This window comes from Panthera onca, chromosome D3 (assembly GCF_046562875.1).
Source record: "Panthera onca isolate mPanOnc1 chromosome D3, mPanOnc1 haplotype 2, whole genome shotgun sequence".
Lineage (NCBI taxonomy): Eukaryota > Metazoa > Chordata > Mammalia > Carnivora > Felidae > Panthera > Panthera onca.
This window is the reverse complement of record NC_138350.1, coordinates 27,049,991-27,068,321: the sequence shown is the minus strand read 5'-3', so window position 1 is coordinate 27,068,321 and position 18,331 is coordinate 27,049,991. Positions and strand designations below refer to the sequence as shown.

Below are 18,331 nucleotides of genomic sequence, written 5' to 3'. Positions count from 1 at the left end.
GTCAGACAGGTTTGGGTTCAATTCTTGCTTTTGCTGATCACCAGCCAGGCCCTTTCCTTCTCTAAACCCCAGTTTTCCACAGGGCATCAGTGCTCTGAGTCAGGGTCAGTACAGTAGGTCTTCACACAGGACTGGGAAGCTAATCCAGCCAATGACACTTGCCATCTTTTTTTTTTTTTTTTTTTTTTTTTACCTTAAGTGAGGTAACTGCACCGATCTTCAGTGTTTGCATCTGTAAAAAAGGGGGAATGACAGCTGTGGATTGAGACCCTGGGTGTAGCACATTGTTATTATCCTTTTTTTAAAAAAAGATTTTACTTTATTTTTTTAAAGTTTGCTTATTTTGAGAGAAACAGAGACAGCGCGAGTGGGGGAGGGGCAGAGAGAGAGTGAGAATCCCAAGCAGGCTCAGCCCTGTCAGTGCAGAGCCCTAGGCTGAGCTCGAACTCATGAAACTGTGAGGTCATGACCTGAGCCGAAATCAAGAGTCTGGCGCTCAACTGACTGAGCCACCCAGGTGCCCCAAAAGATTTTATTTAGTAATCTCTACACCCATCATGGGGCTCAAAGGTACAATCCCGAGGTCAAGTGTTGCATGCTCCACTGACTGAGCCAGCCAGGTGTCCATTATTATCCTTAATGTAACTGTCATCTTTGTCATAGTTTGCTGAGCGCCCACTTTGGAGTAGGCCCTGGTCCCTGGGCCTCTCACTCTCCACTCCCCCCGCCCCACACTCAGGCTCCAGACACAGCCCAGAGGTCAAAGAAGGCAGAGAGTCCAGTGAATGCCTCTGTCCTGTTGCGAGGGCCCCCAGTCAGTGCCCCTTCCCACCTCTTGCTCACTTGCTCACCCATTACAGCTCAGGGTGGGCCAACTCTTCATCCTGGGGCCTGGACCTGTAGATCGGCCTCCGGGTGGGCTCAGAGACCACGGTGGCTGGGTGGGTCCGGAGAGCCTGGTCCAGGGTTTGTCCTGAGTGTGGAAGGGATTGCAGTAGGGAGGGAGGCCAAAGGCCAGAGTGGCAGAGGCTGGACAAAACTGAGGGCCATAAAGAAAAGGGAGGGATGGCCAGGTCCAGAGCCACGAACCCGCCTGAGGGATGGGTCCGGAAGTGGGCATCCTCCTATAGCTTCCAGCGAAGGCCGCCAGGTAGGTAGGTGACCTACGGCCCCTGGAGCTCAGGCCGCGTCCCTAATGGGCCCCCGAAGGCATGCTCTCGGGCCGCTGCAAGTGGCGCGACCTCCTGAGGGCGTCCTCCAAGCTGGGGCGCCCGGAAGGCTGGGAAAGCCGCGGGAGCCCCGAGGCCACCACACGCCCACGCAGCCCGGAGGCTTGGCGCAGCCCTGGGGGCGGGGCGCCGGGAGGGCTGCAGACCCCGAACGACAGCGCGCGCAGCCAACGGTGGTCCGGGTCGCGTTATGTCGCCCCGCCCCTAACGGCGCAGCCCAATGGCGGGCGCTCAGAGGGTGGGGGGGCGGGGCCTGGGCAGCGGCGGCGGCGCGCGGGCGCGGCACCCGGAAGTCTGTGGCGGCGGAGGCGGTGAGTGCGTGGCTGGCGGCCCGGGCCTGCGGACTCCGCTCCCTGCAGGGCCGGCCCGGGATCGGGGGCGCGGGCTCCGGGGGCGCCGGTAGGGAGGAGAGGGGCGGGGCCTCACCTCCCCGCCCTGCCTGTTTCCCCTTCCCGAGGCGTGGAATGGAAATCCAACGCCGGGTCCTGAGAGACTAAACCGAGCCGGAGGAAGCGCCCCATGCGTTACTGGAAGGCGTTTCTAGTGATCCCCGCCAGAATGGGAAGCCGGGTCCACTGGCAAGGCAGGGCCGGTCTCGCTGCAGGGAAGCAGAGACTGGCTGGGCTGGGAGCTGCGTGGTCGCTGCGTGGTCGCTGCAGGGTGGGTGGGCTACGCCCTCAGACCGCTCTGAAGCCCTGAGTCACGGTGCCACCTCCATGTGGCCTGCTGCGGGGCAGCCAGGTGACAGCTGATGTATGTCTGAATAGGCAGCAAGTGCTGGGTCATCCCTGCGCTTGGACACGCCTCTTCTGGGGTGGAGGAGTTGGTCAGACCATCTCCCAGGGCTTCGGGGGTGGGGGCTGGGCAGGGCTGCACCCAGGGCAGGGGCTAGCCCTGGTGCTGGGCTTTCAGACCCCCTTCCCTGACTGCAGCGTGTCAGGTGCTTCATGGCCTACCCCTGGGCCACAGCTTTAGACAGAGTCTTCTGCCCTTGGACCAATCCCTGAGCCTCAGCCCTTTTCCTCCAGCAGGGATATCACATGCTGGGCTCAGGCCTGGCCTGGCGTCCTGCTCCTGACCTGCTGACTGCTGTTTTGCTGCTGCTGTTTAGGCTCAGAGCTTTCTTCCGTGAGGCAGATGTGATGTGATGACAGCTATAAGAGGTGCCTACAGCTGGTAGCACTTTGGAATGCTTTCTCAAACTTGCTTGTTAATCCTCTGGGCAACTTTTTTGGGCAAATCTTCATTGATTGGATGCTGTCCACAGCGAAGAAAACTCAGGCTGAAGGGCAGATGGTGTTTCCAAGGTCACGCAGAGCCAGGGCCAGGTTCCAGTGCCTCTGTTCCACCTGGGCCACTGTCTCAGGATCCTGCCTGCTTTGGGTGACCTGTCTGGTGGCCTGGAGGCAGGAGGACGCAGTAGAGCCTCTGTCCCCTCCTCTCCAGGATCATAGTGCTCCTGTGTGGTGGGTGGGCTACCCTGGTGCGCCCCCCCCCCCCCTTATCTGGCCTTTGATCATTAGCCCCATTCCTGTGACTTCATGATACTGATGTGTCCACAGACTGCAGGCCACTCTGACTGGGTTGCTGCCACTGCCTGCTTGGATATGTGGTGACAACAGCCTTCCCTGAATGAAGGAAACTGGCCATCAGCTCTGCCCTGGCTGCCCAGTCCCTGAGCTGTTGTTACTGCCTTATGCTTCTTTTGTGACCTCATTTTGTGGGCTTTTAGTTATGTTTCACTGTGGATGTAATTGTGCAATGTCTTGGGGTCTCGTTCTTGTGTCTGGCTTCTGCACCAGAGGGCAAGCTCTCTGAAGGCATCCTTGGTGCCTGCCCGTGGAGGCTATTTCTCAGCCTGCTATTTCTGAGGATTTCTGTGGAGAAGTGAGGGGCCTCCAGAGTATGTCTGGAGTTAAATGGCCTATGGCAGAGAGGCTGGAAGGGCTTTTAGAAGTGGTGCCACACTTGTCATTGACACACCAGATGTGTGAGAACTGAGTCCATCCTTTGGTGACATGTCTGTTCGTGAGGACAGCACCATGGAATCTGTTGGTCCAGACCATGGGGGTTGGGTGATGGATTCCATGAAAACAAGGTTGCCTCAGGACACTGAGCTGCCTTTCCAGGTTATCAGTGCAGCCTTTTTTTTTTAAATCTCTCTCAACTTTTCTTTTTTAAATTTGCAAAAATGATATATATATACTTAAAAGTAAAAAAAGCCGTCCACCATCTCTTGGTGGCTACTGACACTCAGGGTACATCTGTGAAAGATTTCAGGACCACACTAATTTTAAGTGCTTGCTTTCACCCTCTTTTGATCTTTTGAGGGGTTGGTGGGAATACTCCTTTGTCCTTTATTAAGCATGGGGGCAGTGGGGCCACTGTGAGGCTGGGCTGGCCCCTGGCTTGTGGGGAAGCCAGGAAGGGTTAAGGTACAGGGGCTGTCCTGTGTCCAGGGCTTTCTGTAATATTCATTGTTCCCCTCATGTGTGTCACTCCTTTGAAATGCAGGGACAGTGACACTTGGTGTGGGGTTGAATTAGTGCTCCCTAAGCATCGTGGAGATCTTAGGAGAGAGTATCCCTGTGGAAAATTTGTCACGGTGAAATGCCACTCAACCAGAACGACAAAGCATAGATTGTAGAGTCTCAGTTGCTGAGCTGGGCTGGGCTGGCGTGCTGGCGGCGGCGGGGCCGGGGGGGGGGGGGGGGGCATGTTGCAGTGGGCCGCTGCTCAGAATATTTACAGACGTCAGGGCTTTCTCAGCCAAGGCCCCCAGAACAGCAACACTGTGTTCCCATGTGTGTTTACCTCCTCTGCTGGCAGCTGCTGGGAAGACATTACGCATCATGCGAAAAGAGCAGTGGATGCTTTCCAGCTCTGGCCCTGGGGGCTGCCACAGTGATAGCCTGGGCCGCATGGGGCGAGGATGAGGTGTCTGGCTCCTCAGCCCTGCCGTGTGAAGCCGGAGGGCCCCTGTCCTCTGCATGCTCTAAAGAAAAAGTCAGGCTGTCTAGCCTTAAAAATTATCCCAAAACGTGTAAAGTGCTTGGCAGAGTGAAATGGGGCTGCAGATTCTTGGGTCCAGGTAACCTCTGTGCAAAGCCTTAACGTGTGCAGCCAGCCTGGTAGGAGACTGATGTGATGTGAATCGGAAGCCTCAGTTTAACGAGTGTCTAGGCCCCCTCGGCTCTGTTGAGGCCAGAATACCTTCCCATTCATTCATGTGCATTCCTGTCATCCTTTGCTGCATTCTGGCCTAGCATGTCGTCCAGAGGCCTGTTGGCCTTTTTTTTTTTTTTTAATTTTTTTTTTTAATGTTTATTTATTTTTGAGACAGAGAGAGACAGAGCATGAACGGGGGAGGGTCAGAGAGAGGGAGACACAGAATCCGAAACAGACTCCAGGCTCCTAGCTGTTAGCACAGAGCCCGACGCGGGGCTCGAACTCACGGACCGCGAGATCATGACCTGAGCCGAAGTCTGACGCCCAACCGACTGAGCCACCCAGGCGCCCCCCTGTTGGCTTTTTTAATTGACAAAGGAAAGTGATCCCACGGAGGGCTTAGGCTCCCCTCCTCTGGCACCCCGGTTGTCAGGTGTGGCTTTGCTCTCTGCTCATGTGGGTTGTGTGTCATGCGGAACTCACAGCAGCTCAGCTGCAATGGGTCCTGCTTTGAAGGGTTTGAGCCAGGGCTGGGTCCACTCTTGCCCAGTCTCTCATAAACAAACAGCCTCTTCTTCAGCCTTTCCGGAATTCCTCCCCACGCCAGCCTGCCTGTAAGAGTGCATATGCTTTAAATGAGCACCTCCATGGGTTGTACAGTGGGCCCAGCCATACCATTAGCATCCATGTCAAGAAGCTATGCCAGTACCCCAATGTCCCCTGTGTCCCCTCTTGTCCCCCAGACCAGGTGGCCCTGCCCTGACTTCTGTCCTAATGGATGAGTCTTGCTTATTTCTGGTTTCTGTACGAGTGCTGAGCAGTGTGCTGTCTGCCATGGGGCTCGCTTGTGTCATTTCCTGGACACTGGCACACGCACAGTGCCAGGTGTGGTAAGCAGGGGTGGGGCATGGCCCAGCACAATTTGTTAGAGTTTTAGAAAATTCAGTGACTAGCCAAGAGGGAGACTTGTCCTCCAGACAGATACCAGAGCATGTGCTAAAGCTGAGAGGCTTCATGAATGACAGGGCCCTGCAGAGACCTGGGACTGGGTGTCTGGGTATGGCTGAGGTAGGAAGCCCAACATGGACCGAATGGACGCCCAGTAGCTGGGAGGCAAGGGGGTCCGTACCGCACAGTACCCACCAGAGCAGACCACAGGCTGACCTGAGAACTAAGCCAAAATACAACCATACAAGGAAGCCCAGGGAAATGGGCTCTAACTTGGGGACAGGGAGGGTTGCTGCTCTGTAGTAGGAGTGGGAAAACTTGTGGTAAAGTAACACAGTTTCCGATAGGCAGTGCCACAGGCAAGGCTACGAGGCAGGGCAGTACGGGAAGAAAATATTTGCAGCTCCTGGAGCAGACAGGTTGTGAGCCTGCCCACACCACATGTACCTCACTACAGATTGCGCAATAAAAGCCCAGGATCCTGTACCCAAATTGGTGATTTGTGGACAAAGGCGTGCAAGTGGCTGTAAGATGCACAACCCCTGGGATTTGCCAGTGAAACCATGGTGAGGGTGTTTCCTGCCACCCTGAGGAGGGCTGCCATGGCAGGTTGTGGTGCTGGTCAGGACACTCCTCTTGCACAGCAGATGGTACCTGTGCCGGATATTTGGAGGGAGTTGGGCTCACCTAAGAGCATCATCCTCTCACTGGCCATTCTGCCTCCTGGGTCTCTGTACCCTCTTCAACCCATTTGCAGAGCATGTGCACACGGCTCCCCTGTGGCATTCTGCAGGGGGTAGAAACTTGATGGGACCAAAACACCGGGCAGAGCCAAGAGGTGGAGTGAAGGCACGTGTCCCCTGGGAAAGCTGTGCAGCAGCTAGCAGGCTGGGGGTCATTGCCCCTCAGTGAGGACAGGTGTGCACGGCCAGTCAGCAGGAAGACAGGACATCAGGGTAACCCCACAACGCATACCCATACTTTGCTGAGAAAGATCTGGAAGCATATAGCTGACCAGATACGGGGCTCTTGTAGAATGTGTATGCTTGGAAACTTTCCAGATGAGAGTGTGCTCCTGGGTAACCTGGCTGTGGAAACCACAATCATAGACTCCGCTGGTCCATGGGAGCTGCTGGTTGTGGCTGCAGGGGGCATGGAGCCTTGGGCTGGGGATGGATGAGAGGGCAGCAGATGTAGGAGGACAGGTGGGACAGGAGGAAGGGAAGGGAGCAAGCCTTGGTGCAAACGCTGGAGGAGAGGATGCTGGTCGGTGTGGGGTGAGTGGCTGGCACAGTCAGTGTGTGCTGCCCATTAGCCCCCAGGCAGTGTGGGGCCGGCGGCTGTGTGGCATCAGGAATACATAAGAGGGAGATGGGCGACCCAGCAGTACTGAGGTCTGTCCCATCCCCCTGCCAGGTCCTTCCCCGTCTGGGCTGGCAGTGACAGTGAGGTCCTATCAGTGTGGCCCTAGGCCCCTCTTGCCTACTCTCCCAGTGAGCCTCCATGAGGTTGCTGACCTGCCCTCCCTGGCCAGGGAAATAGATCTTCACCATTGGTCAGTCCAGGTGCCAGGCCTTGTCCCCACATAGCCCTCACCTGAGCCATTGCAGCCGTCACTACATCTCTTGGCATGTGGCCCTGGCCCATCTTTGGCCAGGCTATCTGCCTGCCTGCTTGAGTTGTTTTCTTGTCACGCTCTTGTTAGATGCCACGTGGAGTGAGGTTTCGGGCTTGACTCAACTGAGGAGCCTGGTTCTTCTGAAAGAGGGAGTTTACCTGGCTGAACTTGGCCATTAGGATAGTGCTGTTGGTTTCTCTGGGAGGCAGGGGAGGAAGAAGGAGGCCTCAGCTGGAGAAGGCAGGTTTCAGAGGCAGCGGGTGAGCAGGCAGAATGGAGCATGCAGAGAACTCTCGAAAGCCTTATCAGCAGATGGGCTGGGAGTGCCTGGAAAGCTTCCGTGCTTTGCAGCCAGCACCGTGTGCTAAGAATAACTGGTGCCGAACTCATGACCCATTCTTCCGGTTTTGCAGAATTCTCAAGTGGTTAGGGCAGAGGAAAGCAGGAGTTATGACCTGGGAAGACTTCCTCTAGGTTTTTCAGAGAGAAAGGGGAAGCCCTTGGCTTTGGTTTGAAGTAAACTTCTTGCTTTTGCCTCACACCTCGTAGGTCCTTCAGGCTGGGGCTCAGGTGTGCTGAGGGGCTCCAGGGGTGTGCAGGGAGCGCAGGCCTGTGCTGCACAGGTGCTTACCTTGGATCCGCCCAGGCTCCCGGTGGAAGACGGGGCAGAGGTGCACCCTCAGGCTGTCACCCCAGGGGACATGGTGCTTCCTTCCACAGGGCTGTTTCTAGGCAGGCCAAGGACACAGCAGGAGGCCGAGGCTGAATGGGTAGGTGTGAGGCGGGCGGTGGGTGTGCTGCTCCCAGTACAGCCTCATGCACCTGCTTGGCCTGAGTCACAGTCCCTGGGCTGGGGGCCTTTGTCGGATGGCATCAGAGAACGTACTTCCAGAGCTGCAGCCTTTCTGTTTGCTGCAGGACTTTATGCTGAGCCCTATTTAATGCCAGAAAAGTCCTGGGTAGTTTTGTACAACAGAGTTGTCTTGGCCATGCTCACAGATTTTTATGTGAAATCTTGGTTATGACAAAGATTGCCTGGTTGCTGTGTGCAGTGAGGAGAGTCTGTGTGAGCTGTGGAATGTGGCGTCGCTAGGAACCCGTGGTGAGGATGCTCCAGAGGCATGGAGCTTGAGCAACTGACTGCTGATGCCACCTCCTCGCTAGTGGGGCCCAGCCCCGTGGTTTTCTTTACCGAACAGTCCAGGCCATAGTAAGTGTCTCTTCCAGTGCACACAATTAGCATGAAGTGATTTGTTCCCACCCCCGCCAGCCACTGTGCCATGCAGGTATCTTGGACACTTGTCAGGACAGTTGGCCACCTGACAAGCTTCACTCTCTAGCCCCATTGCTCATGTGGCTTCCCCTGCACGGCCTGGGCCACTGTCTGGGATCTTCCATCCCTGTGGGCAGCTCTGAGGCCCGGCTGTACCCTTGAGTGAGACAGCAGCCCCAGTGGGACCGTGTGTGGACATGGTGACTTTTTTTGTCACCGATCACTAGCTTTCCCAGGGGCTTCTCAGGCCCTGGGGTGGGTCGACCACTGGGAGAATGGTGAGGCCACCAGGGCCACTGCAGTGGGCATGCCGGTTTCTGAGCATTTCTGTGATGTGGCTGGGTGGAGGGGGTTATGGATGTGCCAGGGCAGTGAAGATGTGCGGTGCTGGGGGTGTCTGGCCTTCTGGAGGCCTTCCTGGGAACATGTGCAGGGTCAGGAGGCCCACTTGATTCCAGCACCCCACATGTGCCTGCTCCTTCCCTCTGAGTACAGCATCAGATGGCTACCCCGTTACCAAGGCACATGGGCAAGGCTCCTAATCGGACCCCCTCAGCACCCTCCTGCCTGTCTCTTCCTCCAGCTGTGGGCTGGCCCTGGCTCTCTGGGGTGAGCCTTGGCTTATGGGCTTCCATGGGCATCCAGATACTCCATGAAGTCTTGGGCTTGCATGCCTCATAGAGGTGGGGACCAGTGGGGTGAGGATGTCATTGAGCCCAGGCATGCTTCTGCCCAGGACACCACCCTCCCTTACACATTTTACCAGCTCTGGTGTCCTTTGAGGGTAAGCTCCCCAAAACAAGCAGAGAAGCCACCTAGCATGGATGAGCCCCAGCCCCACCTGGCATGGTGGGGTCTATTGAAGCCGTTCCCCCTCCCTTTCCCACGGTGCCAGCCTCAGAACTGTGGAAAGTGGAGAGCAGTGTTTTCTTAGTGTCCCAAGTTGCCAGGCAGGCAGGCATACAGCAACGGGGGCAGGATACTGTTTGCCACTGTTGGCGGTTCCAGCCTCCCGCCTATCCTGTGTTCAGCCCGTGGTGGCTGTCTCCAGAGCTTGCTCTGGGAGCCCGGAAAGTCAGCCCTGAAGGTGGCCCAACAAACAGAGTGTCAGGTAGCATTTCATCAGGGCCTGGGTGGGGGCATGCTGGGAAAAGGGCCTTGCACCCATGGGACCTGCCCAGGTGAAGGAGGGTGCTGGCATGGTGGGAAGTGAAGCCGCGAAGGGGTGGGGCCGGTGGGCAGCGGGCCTGGCTTGAGTGGGGGGTGAGGGATTGGAGAGAAAGGCAGTTCCTGATGGTCCCCTCCCCAGGGGCTGGCTTTCCTCTGGTCCTTCCCTCCCAATGACCACGTCTTCATCGAGGCCGCAGCCCTGGGCTTTGTGCCCACAACTCTGGCGCCAGGCTGCCTGGAGACTCATCAGTGGCCTTTCCTCCAACCGCAGAGCCCTCCCCACTACCACTGTCTGGAGGGCTGGTCTGCCACCCACACAGGCTGGCTAGGATGGTGAGGTCCTACAGCCAAGTTGGAGGGCTCTGCTTCTGGCTTGTTAGCTTCAGTAGCCAGAGCTGCTCCCGGCCAATGGCCTTGCTCAGTAACTGGGCACACAGCCCAGAGAGGTGCACAGCAGGCCAAGACATGATGACCTCTTCTGACAACCCAGAGCTGCATGTCCCTGGTGGGGCAGCATGTCCCTGGGGGAGCAGCCCTCAGAACAGCCCTCTGTCTCGGGGCTTCGGGTAGGTGGGATTTCAGAAGTGATGGGCTGGCAGGGTTTCCCCCACTGACCATGGTTGGTCTGGTTGCCATAGACAGTGCCAGTTGGCCTCCTCACCTGGAGAATTCTCGTTTGTGGGAGAGACCAGCTCCCTGGGGGTGAGAAGGCCTACGTCTTCGGTGCTGGGCTACAGCCATGTGGCAGGTGGGACACTTAGGTCCCCAGGAGGTGCCACATGCTTCCTACCTCCCTGTACTGCGTTCTGGACAAGTTGGTCTGTCTCATTAGCTGTGTCTAATCTGCTAATTTAGAACCCACCGCTGAGGTGGGTTTTTTTTTTTTTAAGTTTATTTATTTTGAGAGAGAGAGAGACAGAGAGAGAGAGAGACAGAGAGCGCACAGGGGAGGGGCAGAAAGAGGGAGAGAGAGAATCCCAAGCAGGCTCTGCGCTGTCAGCACAGAGCCCGATGAGGGGCTTAAACTCACAAATGGTGAGATCATGCCCTGAGCCAAAGTCAAGAGTTAGGCACTTAACCGACTGAGCCACCCGGGTGCCCCCATTGCTGAGTTTTAATTCATGGTTACTATAGCTTCTGATTTCTCAAAGTCCTCTCCAGTGCTTTGTGAACCTCCTGATTTACTCTGTCTCATGTACTTTTGCTGCACGTATTCTCAAGCTTTTTCTGCAGTCAGAGCATGGTTGGTTTACTAGACATGTGGGGATCACTTTTTGCTGGCTCTTATGGTGCTTTGTTTCATTATGTGGTTCTTTCTGACTGTCCTTCTCTTTGTCCTTGAAATGATTTGTGAGCCTTCTTGGAGGTTTAGCATGAAGATGAGAACTTTGGCTTGCCAGGTGCCTGAGGGCACTTACCCGTGCAGGAGCCACTCAAACCAAGTCTTGGCATGAGGATCCCTGGACCCCCAGTGCGGACTGGCTGTGCTCATGTGGCTTCTCAGGGATTCTCTCCCCTTCTGTGTGCTGTCCCTGTGGCCCCTTGGGGTGGCTGTGGATATAGTCCATCCTTACCCTAGGAGCATTGCCTTTCAGGGGCCCAGCTTCACCCTGACGGGGTGGAGGGAGGGGGTGGGTTTCCTACTTCATTCCCATCTTGGGGCAGCCCTGGGCCTTGTCTTTGGTCTCACTTAGCTCCATGGTCACCAGAGTCCGGTTTGCCCAGATGGACCAGTGCCTCAGGACAGGAATCATAGCCAGGGTACTCTGCTTTCTTTCCTCTCTGGGTCTTCATGTTCTCTGAGATATTGCCTAAATCCTGCATGACTTTGTTAGTTCTTGGCTGCTTTTAAGATTTTTGCATATTGTTTTAAGCATTTTGAGTTGTTTTTGCTACAAGGGTCAGTCCCAACAGCCTGCCCACCAGTATTGATATCAGGTGACCCTACGATGATGGCCCTAGTGGGCACTACCAGGGCACCCAGGGGTGGGAACCCAGCCTGCTCCTGTCAACTCGGGGCCCTCTTCCACATCAGGCACTGCCTTTGGCTCTGTCCTGTGGGGGCCAGTGGCCAGCAGCCCATCTCACATAGCTGTTCATCTCCCAGCATCCTGCACTTCTGCAGTGGCACTGGTCACCATGGTGACGTCTCACGTGCACAGCCAAGGGCTTTGCTGAAGATAGGGATTGTTCCCCTGAGGTATCACCAATGTCCGTACCTTTGGGGACAGGGAGGAACTTGGGGCTGAGTTGTGGGGGTCCCTCGAGGGCCTGTGGGAGCCAGTGGTGGCTAGCAGAGTGGATCCTTTCTCCCTGACTCCCTCCCCTCACTTCCCATCCCTGCCAGACCAGTAAGCAGAAATGAATGGAGAGGTAGGGACATGGTGTCATCCACACGAAGACTTACAGGTGGCTCTGAGCTGTGGTTGTGTCCATAGTGCCAGCCTCAGGCTTTGGCCCCTCCTTGGCTCTTCTGTGTTCTGTCACCAGCTCCCTTGCCACCTGTCCACCCACCCTCCCACTCTTGGGTACTGCCACAGCTTCGATGGCAGGATTGTTGTGGTGGGAACTTCCTTCTGTGAGTCCTGAAACAGAAAATGTTTTACTTCACAGACCCAAGAACTGGGAGCAATTGCACTGGCATCAGAGAGGGGCTCTAAGCTCTCTTCAGTTCCTACCCACCCCCACGGCTGGGGTAGGCTTCTCTTGGAACTGTTGTGTATGGATGGAAGGGACCCTAGCTTGGGGCAGTGAGCTGGAGCCATCCTTGGCCTACTCCTGCTGCTCCCATGCCTGGGGGGTGGACTGTGCCAGTGCCCCTCATAGCAGGCTGGTCCCCTCCCCTGTGTGGCTGCTCCAAGGCTTGGGGGCAGAGGGGCAGGAGAGGCAGAGTGTTCATGGTTTATGTTGAAACCTGGAGCGAGGATGGGCAGTGTCTGGGCATCTCATTCTACCTTCTCTATGAGCTGGGGGCCAACTCATAGACCTTCTTTACAGATGTGATCCCTCTCCCACCCAGGGCAGAGCCCAGACCTTGCTCTGGTAGGCACTGTGTGCTTAATACTCTTGGGGGACAGGCTACTGCACAGACCCTCCCCAATCCTAGGGCACCCCAGGCTAATGTGCTTGGAGCTCAGTTGCCTCCTCTAGACACACACATGCACACAGTCACACACACACATGCAGATGTGCAGAAGCACACATGTGCACACATACACAGACATGTCCTTATACTTACACATGTGCACAGACCTTCAGGCCTCACATACATGCACATACTTGCCCGTGAGGTTCTTTTGGGGGCATCTTTTTGGTCAGGGCATCTATGCAGCCTCTTTGCTATCCATTTCATGGCTGTAGGAGCTGGCTGTGCCCTGGAGTGGTGCCCTGGCTCATGCACACATACAGGACTAGAGACCCTCAAAGTCACCTCATCCCAGGTCAGTGGCCTCAGGATCTCATCTCTGTTCTCAACTTCGTTTGGGAAAAGACCTGCTGGTCCTAGAGGTCCCCAGGCACAGGGCCTGTGTGTGCAAAGGTATGCACTGAGTCCCCACTCCCCAGCACCTGGATGCATGTCCATATCACTAGCACATGTGCTTTGCCTCTTGTCTGCACCTGCTTACATGGGTGTGCAGGGTCCTCTGGGTCCTCTGGGTCCCCTGGCTCTGTATGTGCTGTCATGAGGGCATGTGCTGAGGGCCTGCTGTGGTCACTGCTGCAGAGCATCCCCAGGCCGGTTAGATATGATACAGCCCTGCCTTGAGGGGCTGGGGGGCTGGAATTGGTGCCATTTCCAGGGGCTAGGATGGATCAATCTGGGTGGTGGGCATGGAGCAAACCACAAAGCCACTCAGGTGTGGTGTGGGAGGGTACCCACCTGCTGCCCCCGCCTCACCACCCCCCCCCCCCCACGTGGTTCTTGTTCTTGCTGCCATGGCCACTCTCCTGTGGTGTGTCAAGGGCCAGTGAGCATTGTAGGCATCAGGGGACAGTCTGGCCTGTGCTGATATGTGTGAACATTTAAGGAGATGGTTATGTAGTGCTGGTGAGTGTCACAGTGTCTGGCACGTGGTTCTGCCATGTCGGTGAGGGTCAGGGATATCACAGAGGTGGTTCTGTTCTGGGCCAGGGAGCATTGCAGGTTCGGGAGGGGGCAGTGTTCTGTTGTCTGCCATTTACTCAATGCATTTTTTTTTCCTTTTTTCGCAGACTGTGTGGCCCCGTGTGAACAAAGCTGCTCTCAGGGACCCATGTGCATCATCTTCTTTAAGTTTGATCCTCGCCCTGTTTCCAAAAATGCTTACAGGTAACCCCCTTGCTCTGTGTCTTCTGTCCTCTGTTTGGCATAGTGCCTGTGTAGGGACTGGCTCTACAGCCTGGGCCTGTCCTGTCCAACAGTGGTCACTCAGTGTGGGGCACAGCAGAGAATACCCCTTGCTGGTAGGAGCTCTGAACTGACGTGCAGAGGTGCTGAGACTTTGCTAACAGTCACTGTGCAGGCAGGACAGAGGAGCAATGGGGTCCAGGTGGGAGTGCAGTTCTGTGGTCTCTGTAGGGGCACCAGGGGCAACAGAGCTGGCATGATGATGACTAAGAGCCCAGTTTGGACTGGCTGGTCTGTGTTGCCAGTGGGAAGTGTGGGTGCTGGTGCTAACACGTAGGGTCTGTCAGTCCTGAGCTGGAGAATGAGGATGGGGGGGGGGGGGTGGGGAAGCTGGGGGACCAGCAGAGGAGGTGGGGAACTGAGGCCAGAGAGGGGCGAGACGTGATCCAGTTCTCCCTGCTCCTCCCCATGACCCTGGGCTCTGGATGGTGCCCCTCCATCTCCCAGGTCACCCCAGTGGGAATCCATCCAAGTTTATCCAGGCTGAGGCTGAGAGGTAGCCCACAGCCAAAAGTGACATTCGAAACTGATCACTAGTACAATTGCCTGGGAAGTGTTCATTGTTTTAAAATCTGTACCAGGAATTATTTGAACGATTTTGACTAACTTCTCAGATTTGAGTCACCATGCAGAATTACACAGACACCATGCTGCCTAACTGTGCTTAATGAAACTCATTCCAGGCCAGGGGCTGGGGAATGAAGAGTTTCCAGTGTTTCCTTCATGCAGAGGAGTGGACAGAGGGGCCAGGCCAGAGTCCTGGAGCTGACCCTGATTAGCCCCCAGCAGCATGAGCTGTATGAGTCAGGATGCAGTGGGTGGGATCCAGGTGCAGTGATTTAAGCAGGGAAGTGTAACAGACAGAATTATTAACTGTAACAGGATTGGAATACCCTGGGCAGAGCCCTGTCCTCGCCCCCAGGCTGAGATTCAGACCTTGCTGGGGGCACAGCCATGGCGCACTAGATAACAAAGTAATCTCTGGGGTGCCACGGGCAGCAGAACTTGCTTGGAGTCTGCCCTCTAGGGTGCTGGCAACTGTTGCAAGAGGATGCTGGGGGAAGGCGCTGGCCACTGGGTGCATGCGGGAAGCCACAAGTGTATCTGGACTGATCTTAGGGAAGCCACACATGTTGCGGGAATGTCCTGAGGAAGCACATTGCATCCAGGAAAAGAAGCCTCTCCACCTGCGGTGTCTCTCCAGTGCCCTCTACTGATAAAACCTAATATGATACTAGCCACAAAGTTCAGCTCCTTTATCATGAGGAGAAAATGAAGGGCAAATTTGGGGCTGAGACATAATAAATGGATAACTGACACAATCTACCCCCTTGCTAGTGAGGTTTCATGTGTGCCCTTCTATGCTCACATGAACTCTTACACACTGATAAAATGACTCTCCTTCCACCTGACAAATGCAGAATTTCTCACACATTTTGATAGCAGTCTGACAGTTACTGAGTCTGTTGCTGGCTATATCATTACTTCTAGATTTAGGGGCAGCCTCACTAGATATGCTGTTTCTGAAGGTTACCTCCAATCTCCTGCAAGTGTGGGAGGAGGAAGGAGGTCTCTTGCTTTCGCTCAGGACCTGTGCATCACTGCTAAGACCTCTCCTTATAGTGATTCATGGGTTGTGATTCAAGATGGCCTCAGTGTTTCTCTCCAGTGTATTTCAAAGCTCTAAGCCAAAAACTATATATGCCACCTCTGGTGACTGACCAAATACACTTGGTGTTTTCCCTGTTGTGGGAGGGCAAGAGGGGCTTCTGGTGGCTGGTCCTGTTCTTGCTGTGGGGCTGTCTGGCCCATGAGAATGGGTGGGCTGCAGGCCCTTGGTATCTGCGCTTCTGTACATTTGTGATGTGAGAAAAGGATGGGAGGAGCAAGGAGGAGGCTGCCTCGGGAGGTACACTGCAGCAGGGCCAGTGAAGAGACACCTGGTGAGCCGAGCCTAGGCTCATCAGAGATTACAGAGGGGCTCCCGGTGCCTGCAGTGAAATGGGGAGCAGGCCAGGCTCTGGGGCCATCAGCGTGATGGGGAGATCCTGGCTATGCAGTGCTGCCAGGAGCCATCTGGGCCAGCAGGGCCTGCCCATTGCCCCTTACTTGGGCTCCCTCCTGCTTTAGCCATCCCTGTCCTGGCCTGGGATGCACCAGCCTCTGCCTGCCGCCTTAACATCCGCTGCTGTGTCTTCATCTTACCCCCATCTATTAACTGGCAGGAATGGGAGTGCGTGCTGTTCTAACCATTTACAAGTGTCCAGCACAGTGGCATTAAGCACATTCACATTATTGTGCAAGCATCCCCACCGTCCATCTCCAGAACTCTTCATTGTCCCCAAATGAAACTCTGTCTCCACTGAACACTAACTTTCCATTGTTCCCACCAGCTCCTAACAACCACAGTTCTAATTTCTGTCTCTATGACCTGGACTATTCTGGGGACCTCATTAGTGGAATCATAATATTTTTTTGTGACTGGCTTGTTTGACGTGGCATAGTGTCCTCAAGGTCCATCCCTGGTGTAGTATTGTCAGAATCTCCTTCCTTCTTACGGGTGAGTAACAGCCCATTGTATGCATGGACTGTATTTTTATCCATTCATCCATTGATGGACACTTGGACTATTTTCACTTCTTGGCTGTAACGCTGCCGTGAAGATTAGCGTTCAAGTGTCTGTTCGAGTCTTGCTTTCCATTTTTTTGTGTATGTACCCAGAAGCAGAATTGCTGGATCATATGGCAAGTCTGTATTTGACTTTCTGAAGAACTGCCCAATTGATTACCTCAAGTATCTTTGATGGCCATGCAATAGGCTTCCCAAGCCATGTCAGCCCGTGTCCTGTTTGGTGGCAGAGTTATGTCTTCACAGTGTGTCATCATTGAGTGCTGTCCAGACCAAGTCCTTTTGCGCCAAGCCAGACAAGCCAGGTGCTAGTGCCACCATCCACTTGGACTCTACTGCCCATAAAGCTGGTACACAGGGCTGGGACCCATTGAAGACCCTGTGCTCCATGCGCTCTCTTGGGCGCCCTCAATATCATCACGTGTTCAGTAGCCTCTTGACCCTCAGTGTAATGGGAAGTACCTGTTTTTATTTGTGGGTTACGCTCATCCCTGAAGTCAGTGTTGCTCCAAGGTCAGATGATTGTAGAGGGGACTTTTTTAAAAAAATATTTATTTATTTATTTTGAGAGAAAGTGTGCATGAGCGGGGGAGGGGCAGAGAGGGGGGAGAGAGAAGCAGGATCCATGCTGTCAGTGCAGAGCCCAGCATGGGGCTCGATCTTATGAACTGGGAGATCATGACCTGAGCTGAAATCAGATGTTCAACTGACTGAGCCACTCAGGTGCCCCAAAGGGGACTTTCATAGCTGGAATGGTGGCCATCATTGCCATATAAAGTTGACCTTTAAACAACATGGATTTGAACTGTGTAGGTCTACTTACATGCAGATTTTTTTTTTAATTTTTTTTTTTTTCAACGTTTTTTATTTATTTTTGGGACAGAGAGAGACAGAGCATGAATTGGGGAGGGGCAGAGAGAGAGGGAGACACAGAATCGGAAACAGGCTCCAGGCTCCGAGCCATCAGCCCAGAGCCTGACGCGGGGCTCGAACTCACAGACCGCGAGATCGTGACCTGGCTGAAGTCGGACACTTAACTGACTGCGCCACCCAGGCGCCCCTCATGCAGATTTTTTAAAGTACAGTACTGTAAATGTATTTTCTGTTCCTTATAAATATTTTTAAGATTCTTAATTGAAAAAAATTTTTTTTAATGTTTATTTATTTTTGAGAGAGACAGAGCATGAGTGGGGGAGGGGCAGAGAGAGAGAGGGAGACACAGAATCCGAAACAGGCTCCAGGCTCTGAGCTGTCAGCACAGAGCCTGACGCGGAGCTTGAACTCACAAACTGCGAGATCATGACCTGAGCCAAAGTCGGATACTTAACCTACTGAGCCACCCAGATGCCCTTAAGATTTTAATTTTTTTTTTTTTAAAGTAATCTCTATACCCAATGTGGGACTCGAACTTATTGCCCCTAGATCAAGAGTCGTGTGCTCCTTTATTTTCGGTAGCTTACTTTATACTAAGAATATGGTATGTAATACACATAGCATATAAAATATGTGTGAATCAACTGTTTACATAATTGGTGAGGTTTGTGGTGAACAGTAGGCCAGTAGTAGTCAAGTTTTGGTGGAGTCGAAAGTTATATGTGGATTTTTGACTGTGCAGGGAGGGAAGTTGATGCCTCTAACCCCTGTATTCAGCGGTCAACTGCATATGTAAATATTAACTTAAACGTTTCCTCTCTGCCCTACAGAAAAGACTGAAACATCCTCACTTTTGATGCTGTGGGCAGTGTCATCCATGGCTCTGCCGTTGCCAGATGCTGATCTCATGGGAATGTGTTTTTTGGCTTCCCAGAAGTCAGTCTCTGGAAGACGAGCGTGTCCCTGTCATGCCCTCCTAGGACTGACCCAGCGATGTTGCCACTTTGCTGGCCTGTTGTGAAAGATGTGGCTCCTGA

The 18,331-nt window shown here is 54.4% G+C and overlaps 1 protein-coding gene across 5 annotated transcripts in view; it reads left to right on the top strand.

Annotated features, from left to right (window-relative positions):
• Positions 1–1,465: 1,465 nt before the first annotated feature.
• Positions 1,466–18,331, top strand: part of TANGO2 (transport and golgi organization 2 homolog) — a 36,617-nt gene continuing 19,751 nt past the window's right edge. Inside the window, exons 1-2 of one of the 5 annotated variants that reach the window (XM_060612933.2) lie at positions 1,466–1,540; positions 13,619–13,715. In XM_060612933.2, coding sequence (XP_060468916.1) covers positions 13,660–13,715 — 56 coding nt within the window. In that variant the 5' untranslated portion in view covers positions 1,466–1,540; positions 13,619–13,659. Of the gene's footprint in view, positions 1,541–1,605; positions 1,879–2,292; positions 2,393–13,618; positions 13,716–18,331 lie in introns of those variants that run through there. The other 4 variants (XM_078435540.2, XM_060612931.3, XM_060612937.2 and 1 more) reach the window with 4 other exon arrangements.